At 50.0% G+C, this 17,998-nt stretch overlaps 1 protein-coding gene across 1 annotated transcript in view; it reads left to right on the forward strand.

Annotated features, from left to right (window-relative positions):
• Positions 1-2,907: 2,907 nt before the first annotated feature.
• The window catches only part of ESRRB (estrogen related receptor beta), a 106,603-nt gene continuing 91,512 nt past the window's right edge, over positions 2,908-17,998 (forward strand). The window contains exon 1 of the mRNA XM_033425398.2: positions 2,908-2,957. Within this exon, the coding sequence (XP_033281289.1) occupies positions 2,908-2,957 (50 nt within the window). The remainder of the gene's footprint in view (positions 2,958-17,998) is intronic.

The following is a 17,998-nucleotide window of genomic DNA, read 5'->3' on the forward strand; positions in this document are numbered from 1 at the left end:
AAGGAGGAAGAACTCTGCCCCAGGGCCACGTGCAAGGGGACTGGACAGGCACCGCGGAAGAAGACGGTCAGAAGAGGACCAGATCTTAGGGACCTCATTCTCGCCCTGGAGGACAATCTGCTTGTGCCCAGGGATGAGGCCCTCAGTTCCTGCATCCCTGTGCCTTGGATGCAGACAGTAGTTGTGTGGGCGTTAGCCTAGCTTTTTTTTTTTAATTAATTTTTATTAGAGTATAGCTGAGTTACAGTGTTGTGTTAATTTCCGCTGTACAGCAAAGTGAATCAGTTATACATATACATATAGCCACTCTTTTGTAGATTCTATTCCCGTACAAGTCATTACTGAGTAGAGTTGCCTGTGCTGTACGTATTCTTATTAATTATCTACTTTATATAATATATAGTAGCGTGTGTGTGTTTTGAGCCTGTTTTCCCTCATTCGCCCCCAGTGGCTTTGCACCCACTGCTCCGGGCCGTGAAGTTGTCTTTCTTTTCATGCTCCATCGACTGTGCTCTGTCTCCAGTTTAAAAAAAGGTGCACCCACCCAAAGCAAGGAGCCAACAGATCTCCTACAACCTGTCAGGGACTAAGCCCCTCCAGGGTAGCCAGCCTGTCCCCTCAGCAGGCTTTGCCCGCTCCCACCCTCCAAACTGCTGTGGTCTAACATTTCATTCAACAAAGTCTTTATCAAGCAACTGCTGTGTGCTAGGCACCGGTAAGCACCGGGGATTCTCCAGTGAGCAAAGACAGACAAGGTCTCCGCCCTTATGGAGCTTACAATCTAGTGTGTGTGTGCCGGGGTAGGGGGTATTATTCATACCAATATGCGTATAATTGCAAACTAATAAATTACCTGAAGCAAGGCAAATAGCAGAAGGTTCTGGCGTGATCTGGAAGGTGGGGCGTTCTAGGTGGCAGGGGGAGAGCCTGAGGGGGACACGGCATGGGCTGAGGAGAGGTGGGGAGACAACAGGAGCCTGTCATCTGGGGCTTGCCTTGTAGACCACAGGGAAGGACTGGGGCCTTTTTCCTGATTGCAACAAATTGCAAAGGAGACTTTGGGTGTGCATCTTACAGTGCACTCCCTGGCTGCTGTGGCTTGGAGAGTGGATTTCCAGGGGCCAGAAAGGATACAGAGAAACCAGTCACTGAGGTCTTGGCAAGAGATGGTGGTTGTGTCTCTGCACCTCTCTTTCCGTCTCCAACGTAACCAAGTACCTATGTGATTAAAACAATCCGGGCTGCCAGGGGTTCTGCTGACAGAGTCGACATCTTCATCCATCTCTCTGTGAGATATCTGCCAGCGCCCCGAGCCTGGAGAATCCCATGCGTTCCTCCACTTCAGCACATAGGAAAAACCTCAGCTTTGTTTCCCAGCCTGCGCAAGCTTCCATTTATCCAAGTCAAGTATCATCTGCTGTCTTGCTGCCCATTCCCCAGCCCCTTCTGAGTGGCCAGCCCCTCTGGGGTTGCTCACAACCCTCCTGCTTTTATTCCTGAAGTGCTTGGACACTGCCTGCAGTTACACTCCATTTAGACATTATTTTGGTGATAAAATGAAATTTCCCCCCCCCCTTGGGCTCATTGTCTTTTGCAGAATAGAGGAGAATAAGGTGGTGGTCTCTCCTGAGGGCTTTTCCCCCTCTTTAAATAATTCTATACCTATCCTCTCCCCACACTCATTTGAATCATCAAATTGATTATCCCTGTGGCTGTCACATCTCAAAAGATGACAAGCCCCAGAAGAAGGATTGGGGCTCGACGTAAAGCTGGTTTTGGTACAGTGGCAGCCCATAACATTCAGGTTCATGGAGGGAGCAGCAGGCAGGGATTGCAGGTGTGTTTGTAGCTGGGGATTCAGGTGTGTATGTTGAAGTGTCTACTTGTGCCTCGAAGTGGATGTGGCAGGTAAGTCGGTTGTTTTAACCACAACTGTGTTTTTCTAAGCGGACAGGAATTTATTTGCTCGTGTCTGTGTCCTGGGTACGTTTCTGAGAGTTGCCAGTGAGCATGATTTTATATATCTAGAGAGCGTCTTATAGAAGCGTGCCCTGCGTCTCGCCATATGAGAGCCTTTCAGAACCCACTGGCCCAGGTGATGAGAGCTGGGAAGGGAATCAGTTTCTATCCTGTTCTCTCTTGCTGGGCCTCACCTGCTGGCCTGACCCTTTGCACTTCTGTGCACCAAACACCAGGTTTGAGGCTATGAATTTCTAAGGCGCCTCTTCTCCTTGATATGAGGGAGGAGAAATGTGACTCATTTTTAATTTGTAAAACAGACCCCTTCCGAAAGGCTGAGAGGTGAGTTTGCTAAACCTGCCAGTTAAAAGATAGGATGGGGGTGAGAAGATATACAAGGGGCATCTCTTTCATCCCCCCAAACCCACCAGCCAGTTGGACAATTTTTTTTTTTTCTTTAATGGCGAGAGGACAGGCCTTGCAGCTCTACAGCACAATCCTACTCCTCAGGAGGTGGGGACCTCGCGCGAGCGTCTGATTCCATTGAAGTCTCTCTGGCTCACCCCCCTCCCCCCACCCCAGCTCGATTCTGTCACTTTAAGTCCAGCCCCTGAGAGATAGCCAATAGGAGCCAAACCATACATCAGTCTCCCAGCCTTAAAGCTACAGTAGGGTTAGTGGGCTCCAAGTCTCTGGTGCCCGAGCCTCCTCCACGGCTCCCCATCCCCTCTGCCGGCTCGGAGTGTGTGCATCAGCGAGAGCGCTGGGCTGGGCGCGCAAGGCTCTCTGCCTCCCTCTCGCCCCACCACGGTGCTTCCTTCCACTCTGCCTTCTCCCGCTCACCGTGCCCCTGCCCGGACTCGCACCTCGCCGGTGCCCTTCACTCGCTCTTCCGCGTGATTTCCCCGCCGCCTTTCTCTACCAACTGGGAATGCTAAAAGGGGACTGATGGACGTGTCAGAACTCTGCATCCCGGACCCCCTCGGCTACCACAACCAGTAGGTCCTCTGCTTCTCCGTCTGTGTCTGTCCTTCCGTCTGGGTGTCGCAGTTCTTCTTCTAGGCATTCTTGAAGTGGCAGGGACCCCGGGGGCACTTGGGGGGGTGGGGAGGTTGGAAAGGGAAAACCACCCACTTCCTGCGTTTCCTTCTGGGGATAAACCCGACTCTAACTTTTCCCTCACCCCCTTTTACAAACCCTCACTTTTAGGTAAGAGCGGAGCTTTCTCATTCACTCTTTCAGACCTTCCCCGCGGGGAGAAAATCTTTGCGTTTCTGTGGGTTGGGGAGGAGCAAGCCTAGAACAGGTGCGGGAGTGTCGCAAGGATACCGGGTCCCATCCGGGAAAGCCTCCCTGCGAGCCCTTTGACTTTAATGTTTATTTCCATACTGGGGACCAAAAACGATCCCGGCAAGGGGACGAAATCGAACGTGCCGCGCAGGTTTGGAAACTGTGGGCGGCCAGCGCTGTCTCGCACCGCAGTCCCAGTGGGGCGCCCCGAGGGCACGCACGCGGCGCGGTGGACTCAAGCCACCCCAGGGGTGCGGGCGGCGCGGCCCGGGCAGACTGCGCCCCGCACGCCCTGCGAGGGGAGCCCGCATCCCGCTGGGAGTGGGGACAGTCGGCTCAGCACAGCGGCGGAGGCAAAGTTGGTTCGCGGCTTTAGGAGAGGCTGCGCCCTGCGAAACAGACTGGCGTGATTTCCGTGCCCCGGGGCGGCTTAGCGCTCGCCTCCCTGGAACCCGGGGTTGTCTGAGCGGCGTGCGCGTGGGTGACGGCGGGGACTGCAGGAAGCGACTCGCAGTAACCGCGGGTCCCCGAGCTTGGGCAGCGTGCCGAGCGCGCAGAGTGAGGAAGCGGAGAACTGATTCCCTGAACGGTGGGAGGCTGCCCCGCGCGGCCAGCCTGGGCTCTCCGGGGTCCTGCCCCGGCCACCCGCGGTTTCCCTCCCAGGGCCCTCCGCGGTTGTCGTCCCACCTGCCCGGGTACCTGCCCTGGTCTCCCCGCGGGCTCTACGCGTGCCGCCGCGCTCCGGGCTGGTGTCCCGGCGTCGGGGTGTGGGCGCGTGCAAAGTGGTCCCTCGGAAGGCTTCAAACAATAATACAATGAAAACTCTAGGTTCTCGCGGAACTGTTTAACTTCTTCCTCTTCTTCCTCCCCCTTTTTTTTCCTGAAGCAAACAGAACTACCAAAGTCAGTTCTCGTACCGCCATCCTTTCATTTTTGTACCACCCCTTCCTCCCAAGAACCGCGACATCCCTACAACAATACTCTGGATAACGTGGGGTCCCAGGAAGTGTGATTACATCCCCCTCGCTGCACAGAATACCTCCACCCCAGGTGGACCACGCGTGAGAGAGGAGGCAACTTCACAGCAGCATCTCCTGGGGGTGACCGGACTGTCCAGCCTCCACGCTGACCTTTTTGCTTGTAGTTTTGGGGGTTCCCTCGACAGAGGGTCCTTTAGATGCCGCCGGAATTTAGACAGAGTGTCAGAAGGCGGCGATTGCGTTGGGAGATGAGGGGAATCTTTAATTATAATGGATTCAGATTTCCATCAGTTTGAAAAGTGGCTTTTCATTCTCTTTAAAGGTTACACTGATCCCAGCTTGCGTGGCTGGTGGGGGTGGAGTGAGGGGTAGTTTCACACGGTGGTGCTCCTTCCGTAAGAGAGTGGGAGCCCCCAAAGGAACCTCCGGCGTGGGCGAAGCTGTGAACAATGTAGGATGTTTGTGGGGGCATTTCCTCACGTAAAACTACCAAGTACGACAAATATTGGATATTTAAATTATTTAGGTCACTCTCTCCAGAGGTGCCTTCCTTAGTTGAGCTTGAAATCTCTATGTATTTGTCCCTGGCTTAAGTCACAGTCAATAAATATGAAATTTCCTATGGGGAAGTACATCTTTTGATTATGTTGACCAAGAAAGCAAGGAGAGATGGGGGATTTAGCAGTTGGGTAATTCATCGAGTTGATGGCAACCCTGGCTTGAGTTTGAGGAGAAATATGGGCGAAAAAGGAATGTCGGGGAAGCGGCAAAGGGGAGAGAGGGAGCTGAGGTCCTGGGTGTCTGGGAAAGGTTTGAAGTGAAAATCAGTTATAAAGTAAGCCTGAGAGTGGTTTGGACCCCCTAGCCTTCTTGGTTTCTTTGCAAGGAATTAGCTTCTCGCTCCATGGGACAGAGGAAAAGCCGGAAACATGCCTGCTTTTTCTACAGAGGAGCTAAGCATCCCTGTGAGATGCTGTTTCTCAGAGCCCAGGACCTGCTGGGCAACCGCCGAAGCATTAGTGAGCTGGCCCCGTATACAGGTGTGTGCCTCCTGGTGAGGCACTGCTGTAGTCACAGGGGTCCAGAATTTCCAAGGACGAGCTTGCGGAGGTCAGAGGCTGCTTTGGGGGGAGGCATCTTTCTGACCTCAGCCCCGGTGCTTCACAAGCAGCTTTAGAGCCACTGGTAGCAAAGTAACGAGACAGAGGACTGCATTCTTTGGTCTGTTGGAAGGACCATAGAATGAATCCATCCATTACGGTGCCGATGTTTCTTGGGGAACATATACAAGAGTGGGTTCGAGTGCTCTGTACACACAATTTCTACCTCTTTGGCTTAGTTGATATCCCTGGACTGGAAAAAACCCAAGGGTGCAGGGACCACAGTCCAGTGAGAAAGAACTTCCCATATTTCCTTCTCACCTGCTGATACACGGAGAGCATTTTTTTAATGCTTTAGTGTTATTTTCACTTTCCAGGTGAGAAATTAACACACAAACACACACACACACACACACACACACACACACACACACACAGATATACCCGGACCTTCATACCTTTCTCTCCTTCATTTTCATTTTCCTGTAGCCAATCCTGTAGGTGACTCCATTACCAGTTCTAATCAATATTTTATGTACATATATAATCAGCTAGAGTGGGAGTGAGTGTGCTGGCCTGTGTGGGCTTGTGTACAAATGCGTCGGGGACAGACCTGATGGAGACCCTCGGCATAAAATCCAGGGAGCAGGGGGCGCTGCGTCACCCAGCGTCCGGTGACCACTTTGCTGATGTTAAAGAAACAGAACAAACTGTCCTGAAGGTAAAATATGTGGGTTCACACGTAGGAAAAATGCCACATGGTAATTCCAGAATCAGTGACCCAGAGAAAAACAAAGGGGGAAATTAATTTTTAATGGTACATGTAAAAATAAATCAGAGTGAGGACATTAGTCTTGGTTTTCTGAGGGAGGGGCTCTAGGAAAGAAATTTTTACGTGCCTGCCACACTTCTGGAGGTGTGGGCTGCCATGGAAGAGGGTGGGCTCGTTCAGGCCTGAGGGTGATAAACTAGGAGAAAACAGTGGGTCAGCGCAGAGGGCCCCAGTCCCTGGTAAGGCCCTTTCCAGCTCAGTGAGGTCTTGACATCAACTGGAAATTTCCTCTCAGAGCTTATTTCCCCAACTCCATTTTACAAACAGTCCTCGATTTTACCAATAATTGGGACATATAAAAATATGTTTCTTAAAAAAATATATATGAAGAAACAAACTGACCCACCAAACAAGAACATTTTCATTCTATTGATTTGGAGTAATCAATACCTATTCCATTTAGTCTAAGAGAGGAGGGACAGAGGGGACTTTCGGGGAAAGCTCTGTGAGGGAAGTGGCTGTGATAGAGATTTCATGTCACAACCCTGCCTTCTCAGAGTGCCGCCCCCCCACCCCGGCCCTAGCCCAGGGGGCCTTCGTGACCTTGTCCGTATTCCTGATAATGGGACATTTTGCCAAATGGTTTTTATTTAAGATAATCCATGCTCATTGAAAGTTTGTCACCTTCCTCAGTGCTCTGCAAAATGCCTAGTTTCTTTTGAGCAGTTGGAACTGGGAAGCTCTGTACAAGTCTGGCAGCCCCCAAAAAGAGGGGTGGGTTGTGAGACAGACATTGTGAGCGTGTTTGCCTGGCGGGTGGGCGATGGAGCTGGCTGTGTGAGGATTCAAAAGGAAATCAAGTTCAGTTCGGAAGACAGCCGAACAGTTAGATAAGAGGCGGATGCTCTTGACGCGGTTCTGCAGCGCTGTTCCCTAGAACTTGTCTTCGCGGATGCTTTAAGTGGTTTCCTCAATATGATTAAGATTATTCGCGGTTCTAATTTAAGGGGAAGGAATAGCAGATACTTAGACCGTAATCCACTCCTTCAAAGTAAAGTCCAGCCCACACCCTGAACACCCCAGGCTGGTGCCTTTCCACACCTACCAGCCATCATCTGGCTCTGTCCCTTTTCTCTCTGCAAGCAAGGCCCTCCCAGTCTCTTCCAGCTTGACCAGGAGGTCTGCCCAGAATTAGTCAGGACTCCTCACAGCTCTTGCTGGGAGCTTTTTTCTTGGTATCGGGTGGCTTTTGGCTGAATGATCCCATGGGGGACCCCAGCATGGCTTGAGGGCTGAGCCTCTGATGTCCTCCGCAGTGGCCGTGGTTCCCAGAGGGTGCGTGGGCCCAGGAGGGGGCTGCTAGTAGGGGGTCCACAGACCGTGCCAGGAATCCTGGAAAGGCTCAACTTGGGGATGCTGGGACCAGACAAGTCTGAGCCCACCTCCTGCCCTTGAGGCCATTTGCTGATTTCTAGGGATAAATCAAAGGTCTTTTTAGCGCTGTTAAGTGCTGCTGACCCCTGACTGGGTTTCATCTCTGGTGAGCATCCCCTTTCTCAGTCCCATCAGCCTCAGACCTCCGGGGAAGGGTCACATGCATGGTCATTCCTCGGAGGAGGGGCCCATAGGCTTCTGCTGGCCCCGGTGTCCCGCATGGCTGGGGTGGCCTGCGGCAGGATCACATCCCGGTTGTCCCATCGGCTGGTATGGCCAGGTCCCTGCGCAGGGAGGTTGCGGTGTTTATAATTGCAAATGTAATTAGCAGACCAGCTCTGGGGGGACTGGGAAGCTCAACTTCTCTGCACATCACAGTGACCCCTGTGCTGGCTGGCTGGCAGATTAACCCTCCCCGGGCCAGCCTGCCCCCCCCCCCCGCTCTGGTGAGGCCGCTGACCTTTCACTGATAATGGCAGGGCTGTCCCGGGGGAGGGATGGCAGGGCCAGACCCCTTCCTCGGAGAGGTTGTCAGGGCAATGCCTGGGAGAGGTCAGTCGCTGAGGGTGTAGTTTTTCCCTAGGCCACTGAGCACGTGACCCTTACCACTAGTGACAGTGTGACCCCACATGGCAGGCTGCCCTGGGGCATTTCCTCGTGCACTTCCTGGGCCACGCTGGAAGCAGGTCACCAGAAGACTTTGGGTGCGTGCTGGTCTGTGGCTCTGGGCGCCTTGTTGGGGAAAGCAGGGCTCTGGAGGGGGCGTCCTGTGGCTTCGGAGGACTGCTCCTGGGGCTCAGCGGGCAGAGGGGAGTGAATGCCTGCTGGCTCCCAGGTTCTGCGGGGCTGCCCCCACTCCGGATGTGGCACGGGGAGGCACGCCATAGGACAGCGTGGGCTCAATTTGTCCCTAGGAGCAGAGACCGCCAAGCAACCATCCAGCAAAAGACACTGACAGGGCTTCCCTGGTGGCGCAGTGGTTGAGAGTCTGCCTGCCGATGCAGGGGACACGGGTTCGTGCCCCGGTCCGGGAAGATCCCACATGCCGCGGAGCAGCTAGGCCCGTGAGCCATGGCCGCTGAGCCTGTGCGTCCGGAGCCTGTGCTCCGCAACGGGAGAGGCCACAACAGTGAGAGGCCCACGTACTGCATAAAAAAAAAAAAAAAAAAGACACTGACAAACGAGATGAGTGGGAAACTTGGAGCCGCCTGGTCCCTAGCCCCAGCCCCTCCTGTGAGTGTACTGGTCTCTGCCCACTTAGAGGGCCTTTCTGTACCGATCAGGATTAGAACAGAAAGGATTTTTAATAGCACCTTTAGTTGTAAGCATTGGCTTAAGGGAGTGTCAAGACCTTTCTTGTTGCCGTCAACACCCTTGATATAGAGGATGTCTCTGAACCCCGAAACATCAAGAGCCGCATCTGTTCCTAGGAGAGTGTCTGTGTGTGTACGCGTGTGAGAGCGTGCTATGGTGGCGCTCCCCTTTCAGATGGGCGTCACGGGGGCGATGGGCTCTGCTGTTTAAACACAGCCCCGGCCACCCTGCCTTCTACCCCTTGCCTAGACTGAGGTCAGGCTGTGGCCACATTTCCATGAGGGGCTGCTGAGCCTTGGGGTTTTTCCGTGGTGTGAGAGGGAGCGCAGAGAGACTCAAGGGCTGGCTGTCCCTGCTGCCAGAGGAGTTCAGTCTTTCTTTAGAGGCTCTCTCGAGTTTTCTGGGCCTGGGTAAGGCTGGCAGACCCCAGAGAGGGTGAGCAGGCCGTACTGCCCTTCTCCAGCAGAACAGATGGCCACGCTCAGAGGAGCACTGGGATTTCTGCCCCAGGTCCCCGACTAACCCTTCTCTCCCTGGATAGGGCCACTGACAGTCTATCGCTAAAAAGGTCAAACGTGTTCTTAAGGAAAATCAGACTGGTTCAGTATGGAATTGGACAAGATGGGGGAAAAATCTATTGGCAAAATATCTTAAATTCAGAGTTGTGTGTGCTTGGGTTAAAATAAGCCCCAAGCAAAAGTTTTCCTGGGGGTTACAGACATAAGTTTTTTCATCTTCATTTTGCCATGCTTTTTAACCTATACACATTGTAGTCCCAAAGAAGTTTTTTTCCCCTTCTTTTCCTCTCTCTCTCCCTTCCCCCCTCTCTCTCCCTCCCTCTCTCTTTAAATTTCTGTCCTCTGTTCCTTAGGACTTTAAAATATTCTATTCAATATTGTCATTTGGTATCCCCGGGATTGAGCCTTTTCTGGAAATGGTTTTCTGGATAATGTTATTTTGTTTCTCAATGTCATTTCATCCAGAGGTCAAAAGACAGTTAAACAAACTCCAACAAGCTTTTGTTTTTATCTTCTTGTTTCAAATGTGATCAATTTTCATTTAAAACTGTATCAGAATCCTCTCCTGCCAATTACAGCAGCAGTCAGCCTCACGCCTCATCGGTGTTTACTGAAACACTACATTAAAATTGCACAGATGTGAAGTGCCCAATTAGAGTCAAGCTTTTCTATCTAGGAAGCCATGAGTTTCAAAACCCCAAATGCTAAGTGTTACTTTAACGTGGCTCTTTATTTTTTTTAATTGCTTAATTAATTTTTTTAATTAATTAATTTTTTTAATTGAATTAACTTGAATTCATAAATTTGGGTTTTTTTCTTCTCACTGTTATAAAATTCTTAAAGTATTATATTTACTTAGATTGATGCTTTCAGTTTTTTCACCTGGCTTGTATGTTTAAAAAGATACCCGGCAAAAGGTTTTTGATCATCACTGGTCTTTTCGTGTGTTCTTGGTTTCCAAAGGGCAAAGAACAAGGAAATACAGTCGTAAGAAAATGCTCTAGGGGAGGGTGGAGGATGTGAAGGGTGGTGGTTCGGATGAAATTCTCTCATGTCTTCTACAATTTAACATTTTCCTTTGTCTTATTTTTTTCCCTCTATTTTCATCCCAACTTGCTCTAGCTTGCCTTTGTCCTTTCATCCCTCTTCGGTTTTCTATGTTTTGGAGGAAGGAGTGTAGGGTGGTGCGTCTGTGTGTCTACCTGAGCGTGTGTGCATGTGTGTGTGTCTGAGTGTGAGGGTGTGTTGGAGCCGTTTTGAGCTGCTGCGCGCGATTAGCCGAGACAAGTCCCAAAGCAGAATGGCTGTCGTGGGCCACCCTGTTCCGATACAGCCATCAAGGCCTTGACCCACTGTCAATGGCCTGCTTGCATGTGGTGGGGACACCAAAGAGGGTAAAAACCGCACGTTCCAGGTTGGTTGTCTGTTACCTGAGGAGGTGCAGGTGAGGGGTGTCAGGACGCACCGAACTTTATTCGAAGTCTATTTTTCCATCTGTCTGCTCTCTTATCTCACTTCCTAGCACGTTGAGCTCTAGTTTGGGATCCTGGTGTTGCTGAGTGAATGAGCTAGCGTATGCTTTTGTTTTTGCTTTCCTAATCGATCGGCAGAAAACATTCCCTTTTGATGGTGAGACATATCTTCAGCACGCATGCAGAGTGCAGTATTTATCCTTTTCCTTTTAGCCTCACTCTTTGTCATTTGTCCCTTGGGTGTGTTGACATTGTCTACCTAAGCAGTCAGGCTAACAAGCTTTGGCAGAAAGAACACCGCTTTCACAGAAATAATAGCAAGAATGGGATGGTTGTAATAATTATAACAGTAATAACAGCTTGCAGCTTTTTCTTCCCCAAAAGCGCAAAGCAATTCTCATAACCAGTTTCCTCGTAGTAACTGGGTGAGGGTTGCTGTGTCTTGCCTCTGAACATAAATGTTTTTCTGCAAACATAACTTGCACAGGCTTCAGGTTTGCATGTCTAAATTCATCCAAGAGCAAAAAATTCCTGGTGTTTGCAATTTGAACAGACTGGTGAAGGAGAATATGGTGTCAGCCACACGGTCCCCCTCAGAAATGCTAGGTGTGTTGCCTTTGAACTGGGAAGGGAGAAATGTTTCTTGTAAAGGACACTGGGTCGGGTCTGACCCTCCTGTCACAAGCATCTGAGGTCCATGCCAGGCTCTGCCTCTCCATTGCCCCCAACGTTCCTTGGTTCCTCTGGCTGCAATCTCAGGAGAAGTTTGCAGACCAAAGGCACACAGAGGACAAGAGGGGTTATGACTTGGCACATGTGAATAGCTGGGAAAAGAACTGGGTGAAGAGAGAGGCAAAGTCACCTCACCACCCTTGATCACCTTCTTGGCCATTCAGCGTCTCCCAGGGCTGCTGTCCCTGTTCCTGGGTACCTCAACCTGTTCTCTGGAGGCAGAAATTAGAGGGAGGGCACCAGGGAGCCGCCCCCTCTGGATCCCTGAGACCCCTCTTGTGACTTTTCATGCCGATACCCAGGCCTGGACCTGCTCACCTGCAAACTGCTCATCTGCGCATTACTTTTGAAATTGGTGCTGCCTTTGTTATTTCCTCTCTCACCACCACCCCCTATTTTTGTATGCGCAACTTGGAAATAGGAGACAGCCTAATATACCAGCCTAACATAACAGAAGACACCTAATATACAAGGTCCCACGACAGTATTATTTTTCTACTTCAGTATTCTTACTCGTGTTCTTACTCAATTTTCCCCCCCAAAATACCCAACAACCTAAATTTTTGGGTTATTAATTGATTATTATCTGATTTAACAAACAAAACATCCTACCCCACAAGGAATCCCAGCAAGGATCTGGCTGTGTTGCTGAGACTGAGATCTGCTTTTTTCCCCCTCAGTCGGTGAGAAACGTTATAGCTTCAATTCCCTTGCTGGACCCTGAGTAAAAAATTAATTCATGAATAATAAAAACCAATCAGCCTTGTTGAGTTAAGAAGGATTAGGAGAAAGGGTGTTTTTTCTTACAGAGAACATTTGGAATCTGCGTGTCATTGTCACCGAGTGTTCGGGGTGGCTTGAGCGTGCCTTTATTCACAGCAAATGAGCTGTTTATTATCCCGAAGTGTAACACGTCTTCCTCAGTTGTAAGGCCAACTTACTGAAGATCATTACGGGTTTCCCACCCAGTTCTCTCCCACGATCCCATACCGCAAGTCAGTGATCATTCATTGAAATTAAGACAGTTTCCTGTGTAAGTGGCACATAACCAAAGAGCAACAGACCCGGCATTGCATTATGAATAAGCCAGTTTGTTGATGGAATGGAGTCTGTCTCTCGATTTCCCTCCCCTTTCTTTCCCTGGGAAGTAATTGACTAGAAATTTACATGCCTTTGCAAGAAGTAGAGAAATTAGACTTGTAGATACTCTTTTTAGTTTCCAGAATACTATCTTCCTCCCAGGGTTATTGTGAAGATTAAACAAAGGTAATTCACAAGTGTCAGGCACATAGTGGGTGTACATTAAATGTTTGATGTTCTTGTTAATTTTTTGATGCTATCTTATTGGAAGTTACTTTTCATTCCTTTGATATAACCTCACAATGAAAGTCCTTCCTACTCAGCAGTGAGATTGGGGTGCTTGAACTGATTACTTTGTTTAATGCGATCAATGTGGCTTGGGTTTCCATATGTAACACAAGGGGATTACAGAGGGAATTACGATTTGGGGCCGAGGTGATGAATAGGAAATTTCCTCTGAATGAATCCCTATATCCTTGGACCATGGGTAGAGTTGCCCAGTAAAATACAGGACACTCAGTTACATTTGGATTTTAGATAAGCAACAAATAATTTTTTAGTATAAGTATGTCCCATGTGATATTTGCTATATCTGGCAACCCTACCATGGGTGTTTTTCTTAAACTGGTCTGATTAAAAAACACATTTCCCTTATCTTTTCTACTTTCGACAAAGCCCCAAAGAACAATTATGTGTAGTTTTTTCAAAGTGTTTTTTAAATGACTATCTTTAACTTTTTGCCAATATTAACTTGTTAGGTTGGCCATGTCCTTAGAAGTTAGTGCGTAGAAGTGATTTCTGTCATCCAGAGTATATTGATAGAGTTGCAATCAGGTAAACAGATCTGCTGAATGAGGTCTCCTAGCGTAGCACCCAGAGCTACTGAATTTTGCCTTACGGAGAAACAGGGTAAGCACAGTCTTTTCGGGAACCTGCCTCTGTGTGATGTTTCCCTGACAAGCAGGTTGAGGGGCTGGATTGTTAGAACCTGACAACCCAGCAATTGGAAGCTACCCTTGCTGCACCTGGGAGGCCAAAGCAGCGGCCTCTCCCTGCCTTCCCACACAAGGACAAGAGGCTGACCTTTCGGAGGCATCCCCTAGGGGGCTGTGAGGGAAACGGCCCAAAGTAGTGTTAGGTGGTGGAGTAGGAAGGCCAAGGGGCTGAACCTGATACAGTCAGTTGGGGGCATGGATGAACTGGGACATACGAGGGACCAGCAAATCCCAGCTTCTCTTCACTCACCTCCCAGAGCAGCATAGTTGCTCAGCCCGGTAAACACAACCCATTGTTTTAAGCGTGGTACCCTCGCAGCCCAGAATATGGGAAATGGAAGAGCTCTAGAGCCCCCTGCAGGCCATCAGTGGCACTGCACCTCGTGGGCGACTCCCACTTACAGAGCCTTATGAGGGTGGGAAGGAATGTGGAGGATCCCAGCAGGTGAGCCTGCAGCAACACAGGATCCTGGAGGAGTGGGTTAGGGTTAGGATCCCGGCTTCAGAAAGTAGCTCTGGTTTTGGAATCGCCTTTCGGAGCCATGCTCCATGCTTTTTAGCACTGCAGTTGCCTCCTTGTGTGGTATGCCAGTGCCCTCCCCCCACGCACACATACACACGCAGGACTCTCTGCCTCCGTGGCTTGCCCTGACCTCCCGACAGGCTGAGCAGTGCTCAGGCCTCACTCAGCTTAAGGAATGCCCTCCAGGCGTCACCGCAGCCAGTGCTATTTTCAGAGCCCAATTGACACTTGTGTCCAGACTGTCTTCTCCAAGACGCCTAACTCCCTGGGGATCATTTAGGGTTTGCTGGAAGAAAAATTTGGGGGAAGACAAGAGAGCTGAAAATAAACTGCAGGGTCAGAGGTGGACAGCTGTAATACTACTAATAATAACAGTCGTTAACATTTATCGAGCACTTACTGGGTGCCGGGCTTTGTCCTAAGAACATTTCATGTATTAACTCACTGCTTTCTCACAATAACCCTATTGGGGTTAATTAGAAAATAGGAACTAGGTCCAATTACTATCCCCATTTTACAGGTAAGGAAACTAAGGCACAGAGATGCTAGGTCACTTGCCCAAGGTCACACAGCTGACAAAGCTGGGATTTGCTCAGGAGCAATCTGGCTGTGTGCCTGCACTCCAGCCAGTGCTATATGTGTTGTATGTCACTCACTGAGTCTAGAATTCTAGCTTTCTAACTCCAGCTTTTACACCACCCCTTCTTAGCTGTGTGGGTCGAACACATAGGTAAAGTTTGGGGTGGAGGTGGAGGGCAAAATTGGGCCTCATGTCTTGTTCCTAGAAAAGCAGAGGGAAGAATGGCCACAGCGGGTTGGGCCCTGTTCCCCCCTTAGCCTGTGTCATGGGCAGAAGGGAAGGCTGGAGAAAGGAACTTTTAGTCTTCCTGACCTCATCCTCCAAGAGCCCATGGCCAACCTCCAGGGGCACCCCCTTTGTGCCTCCCTCTGAGACCGTCATCAATGTATGTTGAAGCTGTAATTTTCTCCCATCTCATGCCTTCCCCTTGTTTTCTCATCACCCGCTCTCCAGCAACTCCTAAGTCTGAATCTCAGGGTTGGACTCTGGTGTCCAGCTTGGGCTCCTGGCTGGACCTCACGCCAGCACGTGCAAAAGAGAATTGCGGCATCGCCCTCCAAACTGCTTCTCCCCGTGTCTCCCTTGTCTCGCCCTCCCTTGATGCAGGGGCCGCAGCTAGGATATGGAGCGTCTATCTAAATATACACCTCAGATCTGTTTCCTATTTGTGCTATTATATACCCGCAACCCCCAGTCTGCCTGGCAAACTTCTATTTAGCCTTTATTTTTTTAAACTTTAATTTTGTAAGTTTTATTCAACTTTTTGAAATTTTTATTTATTTATTTATTTTATTTATTTATTTTTTTTGGCCGCACCACGCAGCATGCAGGATCTTAGTTCCCTGACCAGGGATCAAACCCGAGATCCCTGCAGTGGAAGTGCAGAATCATAACCACTGGACCACCAGGGAAGTCCCCTCTATTTATCCTTTAAACCCTGCTCATGTGTCCCCCTCTGAGTGAAGCCATCCCTGACGCCTCCCAGGGGGAAGTAATCTCTCTCTTTTTGCAGCTACAGTCTGGCCCATGCCCTTGACTGGGTTGTAACCTGTTGGATTTGAATATATGCTTATCTTTTCCCACAACTTCATGAGCCCCTAGAGTACAAGCTCATCTCTGTCCCCACCGCCTAGAACAGCACCTGGTATGGAGAAGGTGCTTAATGCATGTTGGTGGGGCTCACCTAGGGAGATCAGATATGGGTAAAGGGGAATTCTGGAGGCATAAGAGGGAGGTAGAAGGCCATGGAAACAGTGGCCAGGAGGGGCCTGGCTCTGCAGCACCTATCGCCCTGTTGACCGATGAGGGCAGATCTGGCTGGCTAGGTGGCCTCCATGCCCTTCTTGGGGGCAGTATAATGTAATGGTTAGGGGGGAAAGCGCTGGCTCCAGAATGACTGAGTCTAAATCCTGGCCCCAGTGGTGTGCTGGAACCAGCTCAAACTGGCTCGGGAGAACCGACCATTACATTTTCAGGAATTTTGTAGCTGATTGTTAAACACAATCATCATTAAAAATGAAATTATATAAACTTACTAGTAAATACATTGTCTTAAAAACAAAGGTAGGGCTTCCCTTGTGGCACAGTGGTTGGGAATCCACCTGCCAGTTCAGGGGACACGGGTTTGGGCCCTGGTCCGGGAGGATCCCACGTGACGCGGAGTGGCTAAGCCCTTGTGCCACAACTGCTGAGACCACGTGCCGCAGCTGCTGAACCCCGCGCACCCTAGAACCCGTGCTCCAAAACGGGAGAGGCCACCGCAGTGAGAAGCCCACGCACCGTGACGGAGAGTGGCCCCTGCTCGCCGCAACTAGAGAAAAGCCCGCATGCAGCAGCAAAGACCCAACACAGCCAAAAATAAAAACAAATAAAATAAATAAATTTTTTTAAAAAGCTAAGTAGAAAATAATTGTTTTTACAAAAAAAACCAAAGGTAATAAATACTCAAAACTCACTACTTTAATATTTTATTACCTTTATGTTCTTGAACTAAATTTGCATCTAGTATGTCTGCATGGTAGGAATACTATATGATGGATTGTTAACTGCCCATCTCTTCACAGTAACACGGCATCAGTGATGTCACATTGGTAGCTTGAGGCTGGCCACGATGGTATTTACACTATGGAAGCAGGCAAATCATTCCCCTTCTTCCATCCAGTTCTTAAACATTTACTGTCACACCACTGCCTGGCTGTGTGACATCCCAGCTCTGTGACCCCGGATAAGTTACTTAATCTCTCTGTGCCTCCGATTCCTCATTATCAGTGACGACCTTCATTTCTGTAAAGATTAAAAATTGATCAATATAAGGTACTTAAAGCAGAGACTGGTACACAGTAAGTGCTCCAGAAATTTTGACTCTTTTTAGTGTTTCTTCCTCACGGTTCCAAGCATGTCCCTATTGAAATTCTATCAAAACTAATGACTTTCCCAGATAGCAGAGTGTGAGTTTTATCCTTAGAGTGTAAGGTTATCGTTTTTCCCTGCTGGACCCTTGCCCATGGGGTTTAACTGTGGTAGCCAAGAGCAGGAAGCAGAAAGCACTAATCTTCCAGGGGGAAAGGCCCCTGTGGAGAGGCACACTCAAGCCTCCGGGCCAAGAGAGGAACTGGGACCACAGCAGCCACCAATGTGGCTGAGCAGGTGAGGTGGGCACAGGTGAAGTCAGGAGAGAAACAGAGCAGATGCAAAGAATAGCCAAGCACCAGGGGGAAGGGAGGCTGTGCAGTGGCTGCAATGGGTCCCTTAGATCACATGAGGGGGCAGATCGTCTCCCAGGAAATGCTGGGCAGTGCAGCCATGCCTGCGGAGGCAAGGGCTCCCCTGGTTTGGGAGTTGAAGGAATATTCCAGACTATCCCCAAGTTAGCACACATGCTGTAATCAGCTTGAGCTGGAGTTGCATGGGCCGTGCTGCAGTTGCTGGGGAAGCCGCAGGAAAATCCACAGCTCTCAGCACAGCAGAGGCCCAGGAGAGGCCAGAGTGCGCTAGGCTCTCCTGGACTCTTCCTCGGCTGGATTCTCGGGCCGCAGTCAACTCTGGCCCCAGAGGAGGTCTCTGCACTGGCAGTTCCCTGGAAATTGCTTCTGGCTCAGACCTTTGGCATCAGGAGGTTCAGCTCAATGACTCAGTCACACACAGCCCCCAGGCCAGGCCAGCCCGCTTTCAGTGTTGAGTGGCCTGCAAGCCTGCAGACATGGGTAACAGCTAGATCTGCACAACTTTCCAGGCCAGGGGTGCATCTCA

The sequence above is a fragment of the Orcinus orca genome, chromosome 2, assembly GCF_937001465.1.
Source record: "Orcinus orca chromosome 2, mOrcOrc1.1, whole genome shotgun sequence".
Lineage (NCBI taxonomy): Eukaryota > Metazoa > Chordata > Mammalia > Artiodactyla > Delphinidae > Orcinus > Orcinus orca.